This window comes from Oryza brachyantha, chromosome 5 (genome assembly GCF_000231095.2).
Source record: "Oryza brachyantha chromosome 5, ObraRS2, whole genome shotgun sequence".
Lineage (NCBI taxonomy): Eukaryota > Viridiplantae > Streptophyta > Magnoliopsida > Poales > Poaceae > Oryza > Oryza brachyantha.
In genome coordinates, this window is record NC_023167.2 from 14,803,444 (window position 1) to 14,821,813 (window position 18,370).

At 40.4% G+C, this 18,370-nt stretch overlaps 2 protein-coding genes across 2 annotated transcripts; one reads left to right on the plus strand and one right to left on the minus strand.

Annotated features, from left to right (window-relative positions):
• The first annotated feature begins 1,170 nt into the window (after window positions 1–1,170).
• On the plus strand, window positions 1,171–4,323 carry LOC102712535 (laccase-12). Its single transcript, XM_006654447.3, has 5 exons — window positions 1,171–1,340; window positions 1,558–1,709; window positions 1,864–2,240; window positions 2,457–3,437; window positions 3,846–4,323. Exons 1-5 carry the CDS (start codon window positions 1,230–1,232, stop codon window positions 3,974–3,976), a joined length of 1,752 nt encoding a protein of 583 aa, XP_006654510.1. The 5' UTR covers window positions 1,171–1,229; the 3' UTR covers window positions 3,977–4,323.
• Window positions 4,324–9,870: 5,547 nt separating this feature from the next.
• On the minus strand, window positions 9,871–17,614 carry LOC102711889 (transcription factor MYB3R-2-like). The gene is made up of 9 exons (XM_006655315.3): window positions 17,392–17,614; window positions 17,091–17,294; window positions 14,287–14,338; window positions 14,056–14,113; window positions 13,470–13,564; window positions 13,282–13,385; window positions 12,196–12,324; window positions 10,477–11,709; window positions 9,871–10,351 (listed from the first exon to the last, which is right to left on the minus strand). Exons 2-9 carry the CDS (start codon window positions 17,252–17,254, stop codon window positions 10,339–10,341), a joined length of 1,848 nt encoding a protein of 615 aa, XP_006655378.2. The 5' UTR covers window positions 17,255–17,294; window positions 17,392–17,614; the 3' UTR covers window positions 9,871–10,338.
• Window positions 17,615–18,370: the final 756 nt, after the last annotated feature.

The following is an 18,370-nucleotide window of genomic DNA, read 5'->3' on the forward strand; positions in this document are numbered from 1 at the left end:
GCTGATCAACAGAGCAACAGACTGACTACCTTCCTCCTCGTCAAGTCCCTGTCTTTGCGAGTCTTTTGTTATTTGCTCGTGTATGCAGTCGCTTGGCATGTAAGAATAAAGATTAGGAAAACCTAGGCTGGTTTAGCTATCTAGCTGAAGAAAAGTTGTGACCTGACTTTGCAGTGGATGCACTGCAGAGGCGATCACTTGCTTCTCTGAATTTTCTGGAAAATTCCTCTGTATTAAAGCAGGAATTAACACAACAACTGTTGATTTAACATGTTTGTGATGGTTAGGTACGAGTAAAAAGGTTCTGAACTTCTGATAGAACCTCCCTTTCAATTGGTCAGTAATCGCCGTTTTTTTCTCAAGAAGTCAATCTAATAATCCTGTACTTTCTGTTTATTACGCACTTTTCTAGTTTCAATTGTGAGCTATATGTAGTGCCGTCGCTCAGTTCAATCAATCAAATCTAACCATGCCCAATAATGCTGTTCCAAATCTAGATTTTGCGTGGTTTCCACTACAACTACATAATAAGAAACTATAATTAAATATTGGAAATCTTCCGAGCTTAACTCAGAAATTTAAGATGTTTCAGCCTATTCATGTCTTCTCCTTTTCTAACTGGCTAACTGCACTCATCTTCCTTATCTGAAGATGTACCTAATTATTACTTGTGTTTAGTTGTAGGATAATTACAGAAGATAGGATTGTGCGTGATAATTAAGTAATGAAGAAATCTTAAACAACTATTCAATGTAATGAACAGTATACAACTAAACATCCTGCAGGTTGACTTTAGCCACACTCCAAAGCTAGCTACAGAGAATGCTTGCATGGCCAACCTCAGATCGGCCGGTGCAGCCAGCTGCATGGCGACGTTCAGGCAACCCAGCCTCCAGCTAGCCGTTCGTGTCCATCCAAAGCCAGAGAAAGATAAGAGTGTTCGAGCAGGCCATCACCAAATGAAAGCTACTGAACACAAACTAGACCCAAGTACTACACAGAGTTGAACCCAGCACATGTAGCTATCTTACCAGAAAAAGGTCAATGGGTTTCAAAAGCTTCTGCATGCTTCTGCCCAACACTCTGCCATTGCAAGCTAGCTCCTCCTCGATCTCCAGTATATATATAGCCACCTCGAGTTGTCCATACCATCATCACAAGCAGAGCTAAGAGAGCTTCGTTTTAACACACGAGACAGGCAGAGAGGGTAGAGATCGGTGAAGGCAGCAATGGCCGCAGCCTCTCCTGTTCTTCGTGGCTGTCTCCTCGCTGCTGCGGCACTGCTGCTGCTGTGCTGCGCGACGGGAGCTGGAGCCGTCACGAGGCAGTACCAATTCGATGTAAGTGCATTGCTTAAATTTCTCGCACAAGAAAGGGCAAGAACCGATGGTACCCAGCTCCTCTAAATTAAGTTAGAGGGACGTGGATGGCTGATATATAGACCCCACTATCCATACGTCCACATACCAACCACGGTGACTTAAGTAAGAGGATCTCGTTTTGAACCGACGCAAGTTAGATTAATTATACGCTCGTTCCGGCTGTGACATGTCGCAGGTGCAAACGACGAGCGTGACGCGGCTGTGCAGCACGAAGAGCGTCGTGACGGTGAACGGGCAGTACCCCGGCCCGACGCTGTTCGCCAGGGAGGGCGACCACGTCGAGGTCACCGTCGTCAACCACTCCCCCTACAACATGAGCATCCACTGGTAACCACCCGCCATTTCCACCCGTGTTTTTGACGCACGCCCAAAAAAACACTAAAACGAACGTACATATTAGCGACAAAGTCACGTGAACAGAAGATCATCTTGAGCCCGCGAGCTGCGTGACACTGTGTCGTGTGTGCGTGTGCGTGTGCAGGCACGGGATCCGGCAGCTGCTGAGCGGGTGGGCGGACGGGCCGTCGTACGTCACGCAGTGCCCCATCCAGCCGGGCGGCAGCTACGTGTACAGGTTCACCATCGCCGGGCAGCGCGGGACGCTGTGGTGGCACGCGCACATCTCGTGGCTCCGCGCCACCGTGCACGGGCCCATGGTCATCCTGCCCCCCGCCGGCGTCGGGTACCCGTTCCCGGCGCCCGACGGCGGCGAGGTGCCCATCGTGTTCGGCGAGTGGTGGAGGAACGACACGGAGGCGGTGATCAGCCAGGCGCTGCAGACCGGCGGCGGCCCCAACATCTCCGACGCCTACACCCTCAACGGCCTCCCTGGCCCTCTCTACAACTGCTCTGCTCAAGGTGATCTAGGGAACGACATATTTATAGATGAAAAATAATTTATAAATTAAAATTTCATATATTTTTATTAGCGATTTAGAATAAACTAAAAATAAACCTCGGTAAAAAGTTATAAAATTAACTTTAACTTTAGGTTTAGGCTAGTCGACATGGCACAGAGTACGTGTGATGTGACAGTGTTGGCTGAGCTAGTGTGGTGTGTGATTTTGCGTGCAGACACATTCAAGTTGAAGGTGAAGCCCGGGAAGACGTACATGCTGAGGCTCATCAACGCTGCACTCAACGACGAGCTCTTCTTCTCCGTCGCCAACCACACGCTCACCGTGGTCGACGTCGACGCGCTCTACGTCAAGCCGTTCACCGTCGAGACGCTCATCATCGCGCCGGGGCAGACGAGCAACGTGCTGCTCACCGCCAAGCCGGCGTACCCGGCGGCCAGCTACTACATGCTGGCGCGGCCATACACCACCACGCAGGGCACCTTCGACAACACCACCGTCGCCGGCGTCCTCGAGTACGAGGACCCCTGCCCCACCGGCGCCGCCGCCGCCGCCGCCGCTGGCAGCAAGAGCGTCCCCGTCTTCTCCCCGACGCTGCCGCAGATCAACGACACCAGCGCCGTCTCCAACTTCACCGCCAAGCTCCGCAGCCTGGCGAGCACCGAGTACCCGGCGGCGGTGCCGCAGGAGGTGGACCACCGCTTCTTCTTCACCGTGGGGCTCGGCACCCACCCCTGCGCCGTCAACGGGACGTGCCAGGGGCCCAACGGCTCCCGCTTCGCCGCCGCCATCAACAACGTCTCCTTCGTGCTCCCGACGACGGCGCTGCTCCAGTCGCACTTCGCCGGCGCGTCCAGGGGCGTGTACGCCTCCGACTTCCCGTACTACCCGCTCCGGCCGTTCAACTACACCGGCGCGCCGCCGAACAACACCAACGTCATGAACGGGACCAAGGTGCTGGTGCTGCCGTACGGCGCCGACGTCGAGCTGGTGATGCAGGACACGAGCATCCTCGGCGCCGAGAGCCACCCGCTGCACCTGCACGGCTTCAACTTCTTCGTCGTCGGCCAGGGCTTCGGCAACTTCGACCCCGCCAGCGACCCGGCCAAGTTCAACCTCTTCGACCCCGTCGAGCGCAACACCGTCGGCGTGCCCGCCGGCGGCTGGGTCGCCATCCGCTTCCATGCCGACAACCCAGGCATGTGCTCTGTACCTCTTCGCTTCCCCTGCAATTCCATGGCACATTTTCACCTACTGAATTATTTACTCTCTCGCTGTTTTTTTTATTTAACAATCATTGATTTTTAATATATATCTAACTATTCGTTTTACTTAAAAAATTATATAATTATAAATTATTTTGTTATAATTTAATTTATAACTTAAGTAATTTTCAAATAACTTATAATTTTACATTTTTACATAATTTTTTTTTAAAAAATAAACAGTTAAACATGGATATAAAAGTCAACGACTTAAAATAGAAAAATTGTCAGAAGTATTTTGTTTTAGTTAGTTAGTTTGCTAAATTAGTGGAAACAATACTTACGTTGAGATTGTAATTTATGGTGGGGCTGATTGCTAATACGATTGCACGATCGATCAGGTGTGTGGTTCATGCACTGTCACTTGGAGGTGCACATGAGCTGGGGCTTGAAAATGGCGTGGCTGGTGCTGGATGGCAGCCGTCCTGACCAGAAGCTCCCGCCTCCGCCGTTGGATCTCCCCAAATGCTAGGCACAGAACTCGAGATCAACGGCCAAGATCGATTGATCGCGTCGCTTCACACACAGACACCCACACACTGTTTTCTGCATTCCATCAGATGTTTTGCTTCAGTTCCTTTGCTGCGTTTTTTTTTTGATTAACTGATTTCTCAGGCGATTGACAGTGTGTTTGTCAGTTAGCTTGATTCTGTGTTTTGCATCAAGTTTAAATCTTTGGTGTTGTGAGGAAACTTTTATTTGTTTGATTGGCAGAGCTTGACTCTTAGGACTGCTTATTGTAACTCAAAGCTCGTGTGCTTTTGTATCTTGCAATGTATCACAGTGTATTTTGCAGTAATAAAATGTAGTTGTGATTGATTTCTGTCAGGCACGTATGTCCATTTCAAGTTTCAGTTTATTTACATGTTTTGTAATAGTGAAACACTTTTAATAGAAACAGCGGCCCCACATGCATCCTTGGTGTGCTTGTTTAATTATTTGTGCTCTGCTTACACATAAGCATTATTTATATTTGAATACATAATTGCAATAAACAAAAGCCGAGAAAGCAAATGTAGTACAATTATCTCATTGTATCTATTAAAGTATATATAAGCTGATTGTACATGTTTTCTCATTAGCTTATTCATTTGCCTAAATTGATTGGTGCATAGAACTCCATATGATAGAGGTCTTGAATTCAAACTCATGCCTGGGGTTAGGGTGGAAAATAATGCTCATGACTCAGATATACTTGAACTCATATTTATAATGAGTCAAAATAAGCTTCGGTTTTAGCTTGTGAGCTTAATGAGTTGGCTCATGAACCGCTTGGTTAACTCACTAGTACAAAAGATCGCTATATCATTATATTATCCGTGCTTCTAAACTAGCACTTATTCTTTAATACTTAATGAGTTCTTTATTAGATACTTTTTTATTTTGGTACTTTGGTTCATTTGTTGTTCATGGACCAGGTTAATTATAAGGCCAAATATTGCCAATGAATTATAGTACTACCTCCATATTTTTTTATATGACGCCGTTGACTTTTAGGTCCACGTTTGACCATTCGTCTTATTCAAAAAATTATATAATTATTAATTATTTTGTTATAATATGATTTATTATTATAGGAACTTTAAGTATGCATTATAATTTTGCATATTTGAATATAAATTTTGAATAAGACGAATGGTCAAACGTAATCTTAAAAGTCAACGGTGTCATACATAAAAATATTTTTTATGGAGAGAGTAGAAAATAAAATAGCGTGCTAGAAATTAACAGGTGAAAATAAAGCTTTGTAAATGCCTTTTTTTCCCTGAAAGGAACAATTAATGTTGTGTAGTTCTAGCACATGTAGTTCAAATTACTCAGATTTTTTTTACTGAATTACAGTTTGGACTACCTTTATTGCTAAATTTTTATGTTCGACCATTCTTTGACTGATTTACTTTACTCTTGTCTAGATAACTCTATATTTGTTGATCCCTAGCCATTTTTAACCAGTGCGCTAGGTAAATTTGGCTTGTGTATGGATGATTAATTAAGTTCATCAGTGTGCTAGAGTAAATGCATGTGCTCAAGGTCATTTATATGCTGAATAAAGTAGACAGTAGCGGTCCAAATTATAACAAAGTCCAAATTGACTAGTTTAAAGTGAAAATATTAAATAAAAGGTTGTCCAAAGTAAAATTTAAGATAACCCAAACCACAATCTACTTTCGGTAAATATATAAAACACACACTATTGGTTAAATTCAATCTATGCAAGAAGAAGAAAAATCAATTCTTCTGCGCATAAAATGAATTAAAATTTTGCGATATGATTATTGTGACACAGTAGTAATTATTTAGATGGCACGTATGAAACCATAACACCGAGCCATGCATGGTGATTTAAAAAGGCCGATCGCCTGAGCCGTCATTCTGCCGCCCCAACCATAACATATTCCTTGGATAGCAATCAAGTTGCAGAACAGAGGATTTCAAAAAAAAAAAAAAAGTTGCAGAACAGAGATGGGCAGAAAGCACATTGTCTCAGCGAGTAAACTGTCCATGTCAAGTGGCTGCACACAAAGCCGGTCTTTTCTTACAATATCCTGATCAAATTTGCGTGGGTTCCACTGTATATTGATGCAATGCAACACCCATGCATGCGTGTATTACATATATCATGGCTTCTCATGGGGGCATTGGAGTAAGTAAAAAGGCCCGGCTAGTATCTGCAGTCAAGTCGTCATGCGCTAGCTACCTCCTGCCTAGCTCACCCTTTTTCCTCCTCCCAAGCATTGTATATCCAACAATGAAAAAGATGCTTGAACCAATCTTAGGGCTGATCACTATTTCTTGATTTCGCTGTGCAAATTGTTAGGATCTCGCAAGTTAACCATTTTAGATTTGTCATAAGCAAACATTTTAAGTTTGATCCAGTTTATATAAAATTTCACATCAAAAAAAGTTTATATAAAATTATAGTAACATCGATAATACCATATCAGTTTCATTAAATCACTATTAAATATACTCCCTCCATTCTTTTAACTTATTGATTTTTATCTATATTTGAATTTGTCTTATTCAAATAATCTACATAATTATTATTTATTTTATTATATTGTGTTTACCATTAAAAAATCTTTAAGCATGACTTATAATTTTACATATTTAGAAAAAAAATGATAGCACGAGTGATCAAACAAATATTTAAAAATCAACAACATAAACATTAAAAATAGATATATTTTTATAGTATATTTATTTATGTTAAAAATAATGTTATATTTTTCTATAAATTTAGTCAAACATTAAGAGGCATGACTTGACATATATATCATAAAAAGTAGGGAGTAGCTGCCCAAAGAATTAAAAATAACTACCTGTGAAATGGCACATTCGTTCTATTATCCATCGGATTAATTATTTCTACGGATTATTTGTGGTATGCTTCTAAAAGTATTGTTTAAGCCATTTATTCATTTTTCTAAGCTTTTTATTAAGTTTATAATATTTAATATTTAATTCATCCTTATGAACAAACATATTATGAGTTATTATGGTTTTTTCATCAGATATACTATACAGGGTGTGATTGTTTGGCTTTGTCATGCAAAAATTCAAAATATTTGCAAACAAAATTTAATTTGTGAATAAAACGTTTATATACGAATTCTTAGTAATCTAAAAACCAATGCTGAAAAATAAACTTTGATGAAAAAACTTCAAAATCAACTCTAAATTTAAGGTTAAAAATTCAAATTTGGCATATAAGCATAAGCATAAATGAAAAGATGGAGGTACATTTTCTAATATTTGTCACATATGTACACCATATTTACACAAATATGGATGCAACATTACGAAAATCATGTTCAATGAATTCAATGGCGCCAGAAATCTAGCAGAGCTACTGTAAGAGCATGTACAATAATATAGACGGTTGTTGTTTATTTGATATATAGAGGCAACTAAATAGACCAACTTATATAATATGTTGTCTATAGCATATTTATTATTTTACTATTTTTATGTTTTGTATTTATTGCATGTAACCAATATATGAAGTATTTCTTTAGAAAAAGGTTGCATGCAACTTAGGAGCACGTGTCGAAGTAGTAGACGAACGAAGAGATGGCGATCCAGTTTTTCTTTTGAGTTAATGATACCATGTAGGATGATTATTTTGACGTGGAAGTATATAGATGGTTGTTGTCTTATTGTTGTACATACCTTAAGGAGTAGAGACATTTTCAAAAAGGAGAAACATATTTTTTTAGGACAATATAAATATAACTTCCAGTCTCTACACTAACTAAGAATGTGTGCAACCATATTATGATCATCGAGATTTGAATCCTAATGAATGAAAACTCCATATATATAGGTAAGTACATTCACGATGTAATGACTAGTTACTAGTATGATGTCTATAGTTATCACATACGATGAAAATGATGTGACAAGTGATTAAATGAAGAAAGATAAGAAAATTTTGTCTTGCATGAGACATGTTTCTACACAATACACAGACATGATGACAGATGAGTAATATTAAATTAATATGAATTAGTAGTGTTTGTATTGTATGTAAGAGTAATGTCTAGTATAAGTTTCTTTATGGTATGGAGGGTATAGAAATCATGACTATTATATTGCATTAGAACTGCTCTAGAGAAGTTTTGATCTAAAGCGACTATCGGGATCAATCCTACAGCAAATTCACTCACACTTTTGTGCAACTCCTCCTCTAGGCTCTCTCATGCCTTATAAATTAAGATGAAATATAAGTGAACTGCATTTTATATTTATATATGGCAAAAGTAGGAGTGGTAGTGTGTCAATTCTTCGTGTCTCGTTAACGAGCTTTATCTTATTTATATATACTTTAAAATACTAAGCATTGGTTGTCATTAATTAACATATGGGACGACGTTGACTTGCTATTTAAGGCATGCATTAATGTCGAGCTAATTTAATACTCCAAGCATGCAAGGTGGCAAAATAAAGCAGAAACAGCGTAATTACTAGCTGATGACTGTCGCGACACTCCAAAGCCAGAACGGTTAACACTCCCAGCATCTAGCTAGTAACGGTTCACTGACCGGCTCGATCTCGCGCATGCATACCAATCACCAAACAAAGAACAGTGCCCCCACGAAGTAGAGCCACCTAATCAAACTTGTCACACACTTAATTTAATTCCAAAACGAGCTAGAGAGAGAGAGAAGAAATCATGCATATCTCTTCTAACTTCATTATAGCTCTGTTAATTAACCAATAGGAGGATGTTACCTACATGCCGGCGCCATGTTCTACATGCTGCAGGCGCGGCCGTACCGTGCAGCACGACGGCGCCGGCGACCTTTGACGACACCACCGTCGCTGGCGTCGTCGAGTTCGAGGACGTACGCGCCGGGAGGGACACCTCGTCGCGGGCGGGGCATCGGCAAGCCAAGACTTACCCGCCCGGCAGCGGTGCGCGCCGCAGATGGTGGACCGGCCGGCGCTTCTTCTTCGCCATGGGGATCGATGGGGCTCGGCACGCACGCACCCGCACGTGCGCCGACAGCGGGACGTGACAGGGACTCGACGGCTCCCGGTTCGCCGGCCGCCTCCACTCCACCTTCGTTCTCGACGACGGCGCTGCAGCAGGGTGCGTTTCACCGGCATGGGTTGGAGGTGCATGCACCTGGGCTGGGGCCTGAAAATGGCGCGGCCGATCTTGGACGGGAGACTGCCGGACCAGAAGCTGCCATCCACCGCCACCGGCCGGCCTGCCAAACTTGTAGGCAGCACGGCTGCTCCGTTCTATCTCGTCCTAGCATCCGCGTGCAAAATGCATATAGCAGTCCTAATACAAGACATTAGTTATGATTTTTATATTTTCTGTCATAAGAAAAACTAGCGCTAGAAATCATTTTTATATAGTTCGAACACTGCTAATTTATAAGTTTAATATTACTCATCTCTCGTTATATATCTAGGTTTTGTATAGATATCATGTCTCATATTGTATCATCTTCATTCTATATTTATCATTCTAATTATTATATCGTGAATGCCGTAACGCACTCATTAGAGTGTGCTTTGATCGTGGTTTGAATGTCTGATGTTTTGATTCGTGTTGGTGTGGTCATTATTTTTTAAGTTTCATGAGGAAATCAGTGAAGTTGTCTGTAACTATTGTTTGATCTCACCATGTCAACAGAAGTAAAGTTTTGGTGATTAATTTGTGGTGAATAAATACCTCTAGATGTTATCTTATTTGTGAGAACACGTAATCCTACCATTTTTGGTTGCAACGGCATTTGTAAAATTGTACGTAAACTTCATCATAATCAATCCAACCACTCGGTGCCATGTATTGCCTAGCGTAACAATCACGTACACAACATGAGCAATGGTATCATTTCAAGGCTCGTACCACTCCATCCAATGATAAAAAGAAAAAAAATACAGTATAAAATCTTGATCAACTTTTTAATGTTTCTACAGATTAAAAAAAAAGAGCTTTAAGAAGTTTCTATAGCTATTGTTGTTCTTTCTACACAGTTGAGCCTTTAAAAATTGAATTGCTAACTGTAAGCTTCCAGTAGCAAGCTATTTCCTGTCGAAAACGGAGATGGCTTTGTACAACCCACCAAGTATAGCTGGCGAGCTTTTTTACCATTCTCAAAAAAATAACTTAAGGTATTTTGAGATACCAAAAATTTATACTAAAATTCTTGATATCTTGAACTACTTTTTAAGATACATTTTAAGGATGGTAAAAAACCCTATAGTTGGCAGGGTTGGTAGACGGTGACTCTCCTGCAGTCACAGCTTCCTATTTGCCTTTAGAAACAGTAAGTTTAGACGCATCAAGATCTTCTCGTCCACTTCAGCGCATTGTCAGTGGTTGTTTCTGCAACGTAGGAACACTAAAATTATATGCATGTCACCCAACGCCAAAAACTATTCCAAACAAATAAATATATTGAAGGAACTACATGCTTAGAACACTTGTTATCTAGCGTTGAAGATTCATACCTGAATGCTAAAGAATTAGGTTGGGTTGCATCTATCTTTGTTGTATGTGCAAAGTCCATGGTTAAAGTTTCCAATCCAATCATATGATCGTCCAATTTCTTCCCTTGAATGACTGAAACACCACTGCTGGCATTAGCACTTTCAGAGCTCCCGCAAGCAGATTTCATAGTAGTATCACAAACATCCATTCCATCAGATGAAAAATCCAGATGGTTTTTAACCGTTTTCAGTACAGCCAATCTTTTTGACCTTAGTCGATATGTAGGGGAAACATCGAAACTCCCTGAAGCAGAAGAAAGCCCTTGGTCATCCAGAGGACGCAAGGACAAAAGTGCCGCAGTTTTAAATGAGTGTGGACTATCTGTAGTACACTTTCCGGTGGGTGTGTGAAACTTATCACTGCTCAATCTGCCAATCTTCATATCATTATCTTGAGCAGGCGTTGGTTTATCTCTTTTTCTTCTTCTTAGTATTGAAGGAGTATCACGGAAATTTTCAGCAGCACTCCTCAATATGGATTCAACGCTAAGCTGATCTGATCCTTTTCCATGAGCAGGCGATGGAGTATTATAGCCTTTGGGTGAGTGCATTTCATTGCTAGAGTGCTCTGGTACATAATGTGCTGAAAACACTGGGGGTTGAGCAGGAACAATGTCTCCTATCTTAGGTATCTGATAACAAAGAGAACCAACGGAGTGAGCTTCGCTCTGCAAGGATGATTCACTTCTATTAATGGCTGCTTCGCCTCCCCCCTTAGATGATCTTGAGCAGCCTACTCTGTCTGATATCTGATTAATTTGAAATCCCTTGTCATTGAGAAAATTGATTCCCTGAACCTCCCCACAAACAAAATTGTTCCCAGTGCCATTGTCATGAACAGAATCCGTTTTCATCGTGTGGGTTGCTAAATCAAAAGCAGAATCATCAGCTATTGATGGCTCACATGAAGTTACTGGCTGACCTAGAGAAAGATAATCTGCACAGCCCTTAAAGTCTTTCAAATTGGATGCCCGCTGATGAGAAGTAGGGTGAGAATTATCAACAACTCCTAAGCGGTCTATTGAACATGTAGTTGGCTCCTTGTTCAAGTCAATATGGTTGTCAGCAGGTGGCAGTTTTTCCAAATCATCACCAACAACTGGCAGTTGAACTTGCAGAATGTCTGTGGTATTGTTGTCATCTAGCCTTTTTCTTAATGAACTATTCCAATGGTTTTTTATAGAGTTATCTGTCCTGGAAATGAGAACAAACAAGCATCAGTGCAAGGTGAATATATAAGAAGCCTAACTATTCAATTAGCTTACACTAATAAAGAAAGATCAATTGCTATGTGAACTTAAAAACGAAAATAGCATACAATACAGAAGCACATTTGCAAGAAAATACAGAAAACAATATGCACAAAAGAAAAACAAAGTACATTTCTCTTTGTATATGCCAAAAAAAATTATTTATTCAACAACTTCTGTTACAACTGCTAAGACAATAGTAAGCCCAAAGAATCCATAAAATGCTGCGATGAGCAGTACCATTAGTGCATTTCTCTTAAGAATGATTTGATATTTATGTAGTACTCCTTTAGAAAAACAAAAGGTGCTGTATTAGTCTAAAGCACCTTTCAGGAAAAAGGCTCCCAGATCATAAATTGATGTGCATGCAAATCAGTCTAATTTACATGAGAACAAAAGCACTTTACACAATAATGCTGCGGATTAGTACCTTCCAGGAAGAAGTTTAGCAATTTCTGCCCATTTATTCCCATACATGCAATGAGCACGGGCAAGCACACACTCCTCTTGAAAAGTCCAGGCTTCTTTCTTTATTTGTGGGTCCAAATGATTATGCCACCTAAATTATACGGGTACATCAAAAGTGAATTGACTTGTATGTTATGCACATAAATTTACAAATAAACAAATAAGTATGCAAGAAACCTTACTACAGTTCTATAATCTTGATTTGTGATTAGCACTAAAATAATATAAAATTATAATCTGATAGCTGAATAAAGCACAACTAAACCATAAAAAAAAGCGCAATTGACCATTTAAACTGTCCTGTTCTAGGAAGCAAGGATATGTTAACTAAAATTTAACATGTAGAAAACTTTCTTATTTCCCAGGCTAGGCAGAATTACTCGGTACAATACAATGGCACCTGCTAAAATAAGGCACAAGAATGTTCACATTCCAAGGAAGCCAACAGTTGATGTTGTATGGTCTAGTTGCCATCAACATATAGTCCTAACAAAAGGGAATCAGTGCCCCTTCACTTCTTACCTCATGTATCAGACTCTACGTCCACAGGGTCAACTAAAAGTATAATGCTGTTTCACTAACATTTGACACAAAACACATCAAAATGGTAAATTTAAAATAAGCGGAACAGGTGTATTGTGTGGGACAACCAAGAGATTTGCCAGCTAGAAGCATGCAATTGTACAGGAGTGCATTACAAATGTGGAAGCAGAAGTTGTATAGTCAATAGGAGCTGGAAGTATATAGTGGGTCATTCTAACTTCAGGTCAAGGATTAGTTTGTGTCAAAATAGTTCTTAAGAGGAGGGCATGACTTGGGGCGTTCCTGCATACATAATTACAGAACCCCCAAAGCGATGATTAAGAAGTACCATTATTTCTGGGCCTAAATTAGATGATAACCTCAATAGGTGCCATCCACTATTCACTATTTATCTCATCAAGGAAAATTAACATTTGCTAACTATCTATGAAAAGTGAATGTGGCATTTCACTACTGCTTGTGAATTTAAAATTACAACAAGCATGGTAATGTTCTAAAAATATACCTCTCTCGGCATTGTTTACCAATCCGGCCATTTAGTGACTTTGCTATAACAGACCATTTTTTTGGTCCATGCTTCTTTACCATATCGATAATGATATCATCCTCCTGCAAAAGAATATGGGTCATGACATGAACATACAGAATATACATATTTGAATTCATGAAAGTAGATAAAGATATTTGACAAACCTCTGGGGTCCAAGGACCTTTTATAAGTTCAGGATCAAGAACTTTTTGCCATCTGTGCAGACATTGTACTTCTGTCCTATCAGAGAAAGATTCGGCTGCACGCATATACACAGAACGTAATAGTAAACAAATACTGTACAGTCTTCACAAATAATCATAAAACCAACACTAGGTTGCTAAAGTTCTTTTAAATTTGGTACTTGACAAACATGTTTTACAAAAAGAATTGCTAAAATTACCTAATAGAAAGCATTGACATCACTCCTGTAACTGACAGAGGTATAAAATACAATTATATAGGTATTCAAATAATTTATACATGCAAAAGATGATAAGCACACTGGTGGTTTTTGAAGCAGACTTACTGGACTAGATCACTGCCGCATTGATCTAGCTCCAGGTAAAAGCAATTGTACAGAACGATTGAAATATTGTTTATGTGTGTCATTGGAGCATATTTAAGTATTTATACTGGCATATTAGATGGAAAAAAAAACAGGTGGCTCATATGTTTTACGGATTTGCTTTCCCTCTTTGAAACTGTTAATTGAATATTGTACACAGGATACAGATAAGAGAAACAAACCTATCTTCTTCCAGTTTTTCGCATTATAAATACCAACAGCCTTCCGCAGTTTTTCATCCTGCACCCAAAAGAAAAGATTCCCACATAACAATAGTGAGGTAATGCTAAAGTGTCATATGCAAAAGGTAAACAGAGTGCAAGTAATACTGCAGATAGAGAGAATAGTGAACATAGGAAACATAGTACAAACCTACAAATAGCTTCAAGCAAAAAAAAAGAGCTAATACTAACCTCTTCTGGTGTCCAACCACCTTTAGCTCTCCTTACAGGACCACTTTTTCGCCTAATATGTAAGATTCCATCAGTGCCATAAATATAGGATAATAAACTATTAAAAGCTCTTACAGAAAAAATTGACTAGCATCCAGTACAGTACATAAAGTAATGTGTATAATTAACTTAGTTACAGGCTGTCCAATTGAAAGATAAAAGCCAGGATGGTGGAAAACAACAAAATCAGCAAATTGTAGTAATCAAGATTTCTCATGTACCCTTAGGCAGGGATGCAGAAATGCCGCCCGTTCCAGAAAAGGCAAAATGCATGTGTGTCTTAATTCCTTAGTTACATGCTGTCCCTAGATCCTTATTTAGTAATAATACTTGTTTGGTATCGAATTAATTAAAAGAAGTAAAAAATTACGAGTCCAGCTAAAAAAGACCAAGTGCTTCTGGTTATAGCCCCAATGCTCATATCCTCAGAAACCACTTGCTAGCAAGTCATTTGGATTTTGGGGGCTAAAACACTAGCTGACTAGTTTCCCCTTTTTGCCAGTACCAGTTTCATAAATTTCTCTTAAGCCTCAAGAATTATTGTTGTATGTTATTCTTATTAAACCTGTAGCTATGTACAGCTTACTTAAACAATAGATAGTCCCTTTTAAGTTAATATGATAAGTAATGTCAGCTCAAAATGTTTGATGGGATTAAATTAGACAGTCAAAGGAAATAAGCATAGCCATCAAAATGAACACAACTGTGTCACTTATTACTCCCTCTGTCTCAAGATATTAAAACCTAGTACTGGATGTATCACAATCTATTACTACAAATCTGGATAGATGGTCTATACAGATTCTAGTACTAGATTGATTTAATATTTTGAGACAAAGGTAGTACCAACAGACTGTAAAGCCCCTATTAGACCGTGTTTCTACATACTAAATGATCCAACATTAGATGGGATAATTTTCCACATGATATGGTTCCCCGTCACACTCATTTCTTCCCCACAACATTGCTCCTCACTCCCTCCCTCTATCCTTTTTTTTTTGCGGAACAGCAAGCTGGAGATCAGAGCAGCAGATGGAGTAGTGAACAGAAACTAGCAAGCAGTGGACAAGTCACTGTGCAAGGGGACAGACAATCCACAAGGGCAGCCCATGTGTGTTGAAGCTTGAAGCAGCAAAATGTCATGCCCTAGTCAAAGATGAGCACAGACACGTAGATCACATTGCTGATGGTCTTCGGGTGGAAGTTTGCCAATGGTTTCAAGTAAGTAACACGTAGATCATGATAACATTCACATCCATGATCTACATGCTTGAAACATGGTTGGTTTTGCATTTCTTTTATTTGCTATTTGCATTGGTTATTTTTAGTTAGAATCTGCCAACACTTTGAAACTTATCTTGAAGTATGAGACTTGGTCAAACTTAGGAGACTTGTTGAGACACTTGTGGAACTCAATTAAACACTTGATAAACTTATGGAAACACGTGTGTGACTTGCTGAAACAATCTATTACTTCGCGAAATTTCTTACGAAGGTTGTCAAAACTGTTGGGACGTTATGAAACTTGGACTTGAAAGTGAGGTTTCATTTTTCAAACTATCTAAACATGGTGTTTCAGTTTTTGAAACATCCTGAAACTGCATGCACTGGAATGTTGTGAAATGAGGTGAAACATGCCGACACTTTCCTAGCCTGTTGCATCGGCGTCTTGTTTTTTGCCGCAAGTGGCATCCTTGTAAAAAAAATTCATAAAATAGCTCAAAGGAATATCTCTTGGATAAACCTTTATTTCCTAGAGAGCCATCTTGACGGATAAGCTCATATTCCAGTGCATGAAAAATTCAATAATATAGCATTACTTGCATCATTCAGGAACTACAAGTCAGCTATTACAGGCTCCAAAGACATGACTCAGCTATAAAACTGGTACAACTATTTATCTAAAAATGCATAGTCTCATGGCATAAAATTAGTGGAGATTTCCAGAAACATCATGAATAACAAAAACAATTTATAAAAAAGCTGGTTTCTGCACCCAGAACCATCAGCTTCTGAAAGAAAATCAATCTATCCACACACTGACTATATGTCCGTTCCAAAAGCATATGTAGAAAATAGACAGGCTGCCTGAAAATATGATGCACTAACTAATAACACGCCTCAGATATGCTAAATAGTACCCTAATTACCTAAAAATGTGGATACTTCCCATTTAAATTATCAAAACGCATACCTGAAAAACAAACAGAGACGATCTATTTTACTGATTTTGGCAATACTTACATAGTGACTTCACCATGCCTCAGCCAATAAAGCATGCCAACTTCCAAAACAACAGAACCAGATACGATTATCCAATAACTAGAGTACTAACAGCACAAAACAAACAAATACCCTTCCCACCATTTGTCATAAAAATGTGATTGAACAAAAATTATCTGCAACGGCAAGGTACATGTCACAGGTCTACCTATAGTCCTCTTCAAACAACCGTCATACTGCACAAGGACCACGCTTCCTATCAGAAATAAATCCAAAGGTAGAATTTTTTTTAAGAACAGGATGAACTGTGATCAGCCACATCTGCTAATGAAACAAGCATACAAAATAAACTGCAACCACAATCCAACCCGGCCGCATCTACTAACGACACAAGCATAAAATCCCCACCTTTCCCAGGCAAGCAGCGACCCCCATCCGGACCATAACCCAAGCAGCAAGCGAGCGGTCATCCAAACCAGGCAAACAACCACTACCACCCAACAGCACAGTGACAGAGTTGAACTGAGGCACGGGATCACCACCTGCTACCGAAGATGGAATCCCCCGGGGTGGACGCCGTGGGTGACGCCAGAGCGTGCCCGCTCCCCTCCGAAACCGAAGGGCTCAACGCCACCAGATCCCTCTTACTCTCCCCCGCTGATCCATCCTGCTCCCCCTCAACCTTCACCGCCGGCATCGCGCCCATTGATCTACCCCCTCATCAACGCCCCCGCCACCGCCTCCACCTAAAATCACCACCAGAAAAAAAACAAATTTCACATCAAAAACCATCACCCCATCCAACGCCTCCCAGAAGACGAGGAGGGACACGCCGCCGCTTACGAAGCCCCGGCCGCCGCCGCAGCCGCCGCAGCAACCCAGATCGGTGGGAGGGGGAACCGGAAGATGGCGCGAAGCGACGGGAGAGGGGAGCGACCCGAAACCCTAGGCAGCTCGTCCTGCGCTGGTGCCCGCGGGGTATATCGCGGCGCGGCGCGGCGCGGCGGCTTCGGTTGTGTGATGGGGAAGGAGGAGGAGGAGGAGTCGGCCTTTCAAAAAACCTCGCCCGTTGAAGAAAAGGGAAAGGAGGCGAGGAGTTAGAGACGGGGAATAATTTACTCCGAGACTCCGAGTCCTTGCTCTTTTTCAGATAGGGGCTTCAACTTATTGAAAATTATTTTTTTCGGATGGGTAGAAAGAAAATTGTTATTTTGCTCATCTTAAAACGTGGTTTCGCTATGATATTGTTCCTAGTTTTAACTTCGCTAAAATAACATTCTTAAGTTGGTGTAACATACTAAAATACCATTTTTATTCATCTCATGCCAAACAAAATGTTTTTGCTTTCTATTATTTGTTTCTCTGGTAAGCTTACCAAATTGTTTTGAAAGTGTTGGTCCATCAGCTAGTCCAACCAATAACAACGTGGATGATTGGAGAAATAATTTTGAAAACAAATAATGTACTTGAGATATAATATCAATAAGGTGGCCGAGTCAAGCCATATATTTATTGCAAACCCAAATACATATGAAAAAAATTATAGATGGACCAATGCACTACTCAATCATCATTTCTGGAGCTCCAATAATATTTGATTAGTTCAATTGATTGACATTCCAATAGTAGCGCACCATGGTTATGAAGTTTACATTAGGGTTTTGGGTTTCCCCCGAAATCAATTTTGCAAGGTGAACTGAGTTCTTTTTTTAATCAATGGGTCAAGGGCAAAACTATCATTTCACCATCAAAACTAGTGTCTAATTGATTTTTTTAGAGAAAAAGTGGGAGAAATAGCATTTTAGCGTGTTGCACCAGTTTA

Bases quoted from the DNA above. Each gene is read 5' to 3' on its own strand.
- LOC102712535 (XM_006654447.3), top strand. From the start codon at position 1,230: ATGGCCGCAGCCTCTCCTGTTCTTCGTGGCTGTCTCCTCGCTGCTGCG. The intron at 1,710-1,863 runs GTAACCACCCGC...GTGCGTGTGCAG, and splicing joins TACAACATGAGCATCCACTG to GCACGGGATCCGGCAGCTGC. The intron at 2,241-2,456 runs GTGATCTAGGGA...TTTTGCGTGCAG, and splicing joins CTACAACTGCTCTGCTCAAG to ACACATTCAAGTTGAAGGTG.
- LOC102711889 (XM_006655315.3), bottom strand. From the start codon at position 17,254: ATGGGCGCGATGCCGGCGGTGAAGGTTGAGGGGGAGCAGGATGGATCA. The intron at 13,565-14,055 runs GTTTGTTTCTCT...ATATGCGTGCAG, and splicing joins GAAAAACTGGAAGAAGATAG to CCGAATCTTTCTCTGATAGG. The intron at 12,325-13,281 runs GTATATTTTTAG...CGTATAATTTAG, and splicing joins GGTAAACAATGCCGAGAGAG to GTGGCATAATCATTTGGACC.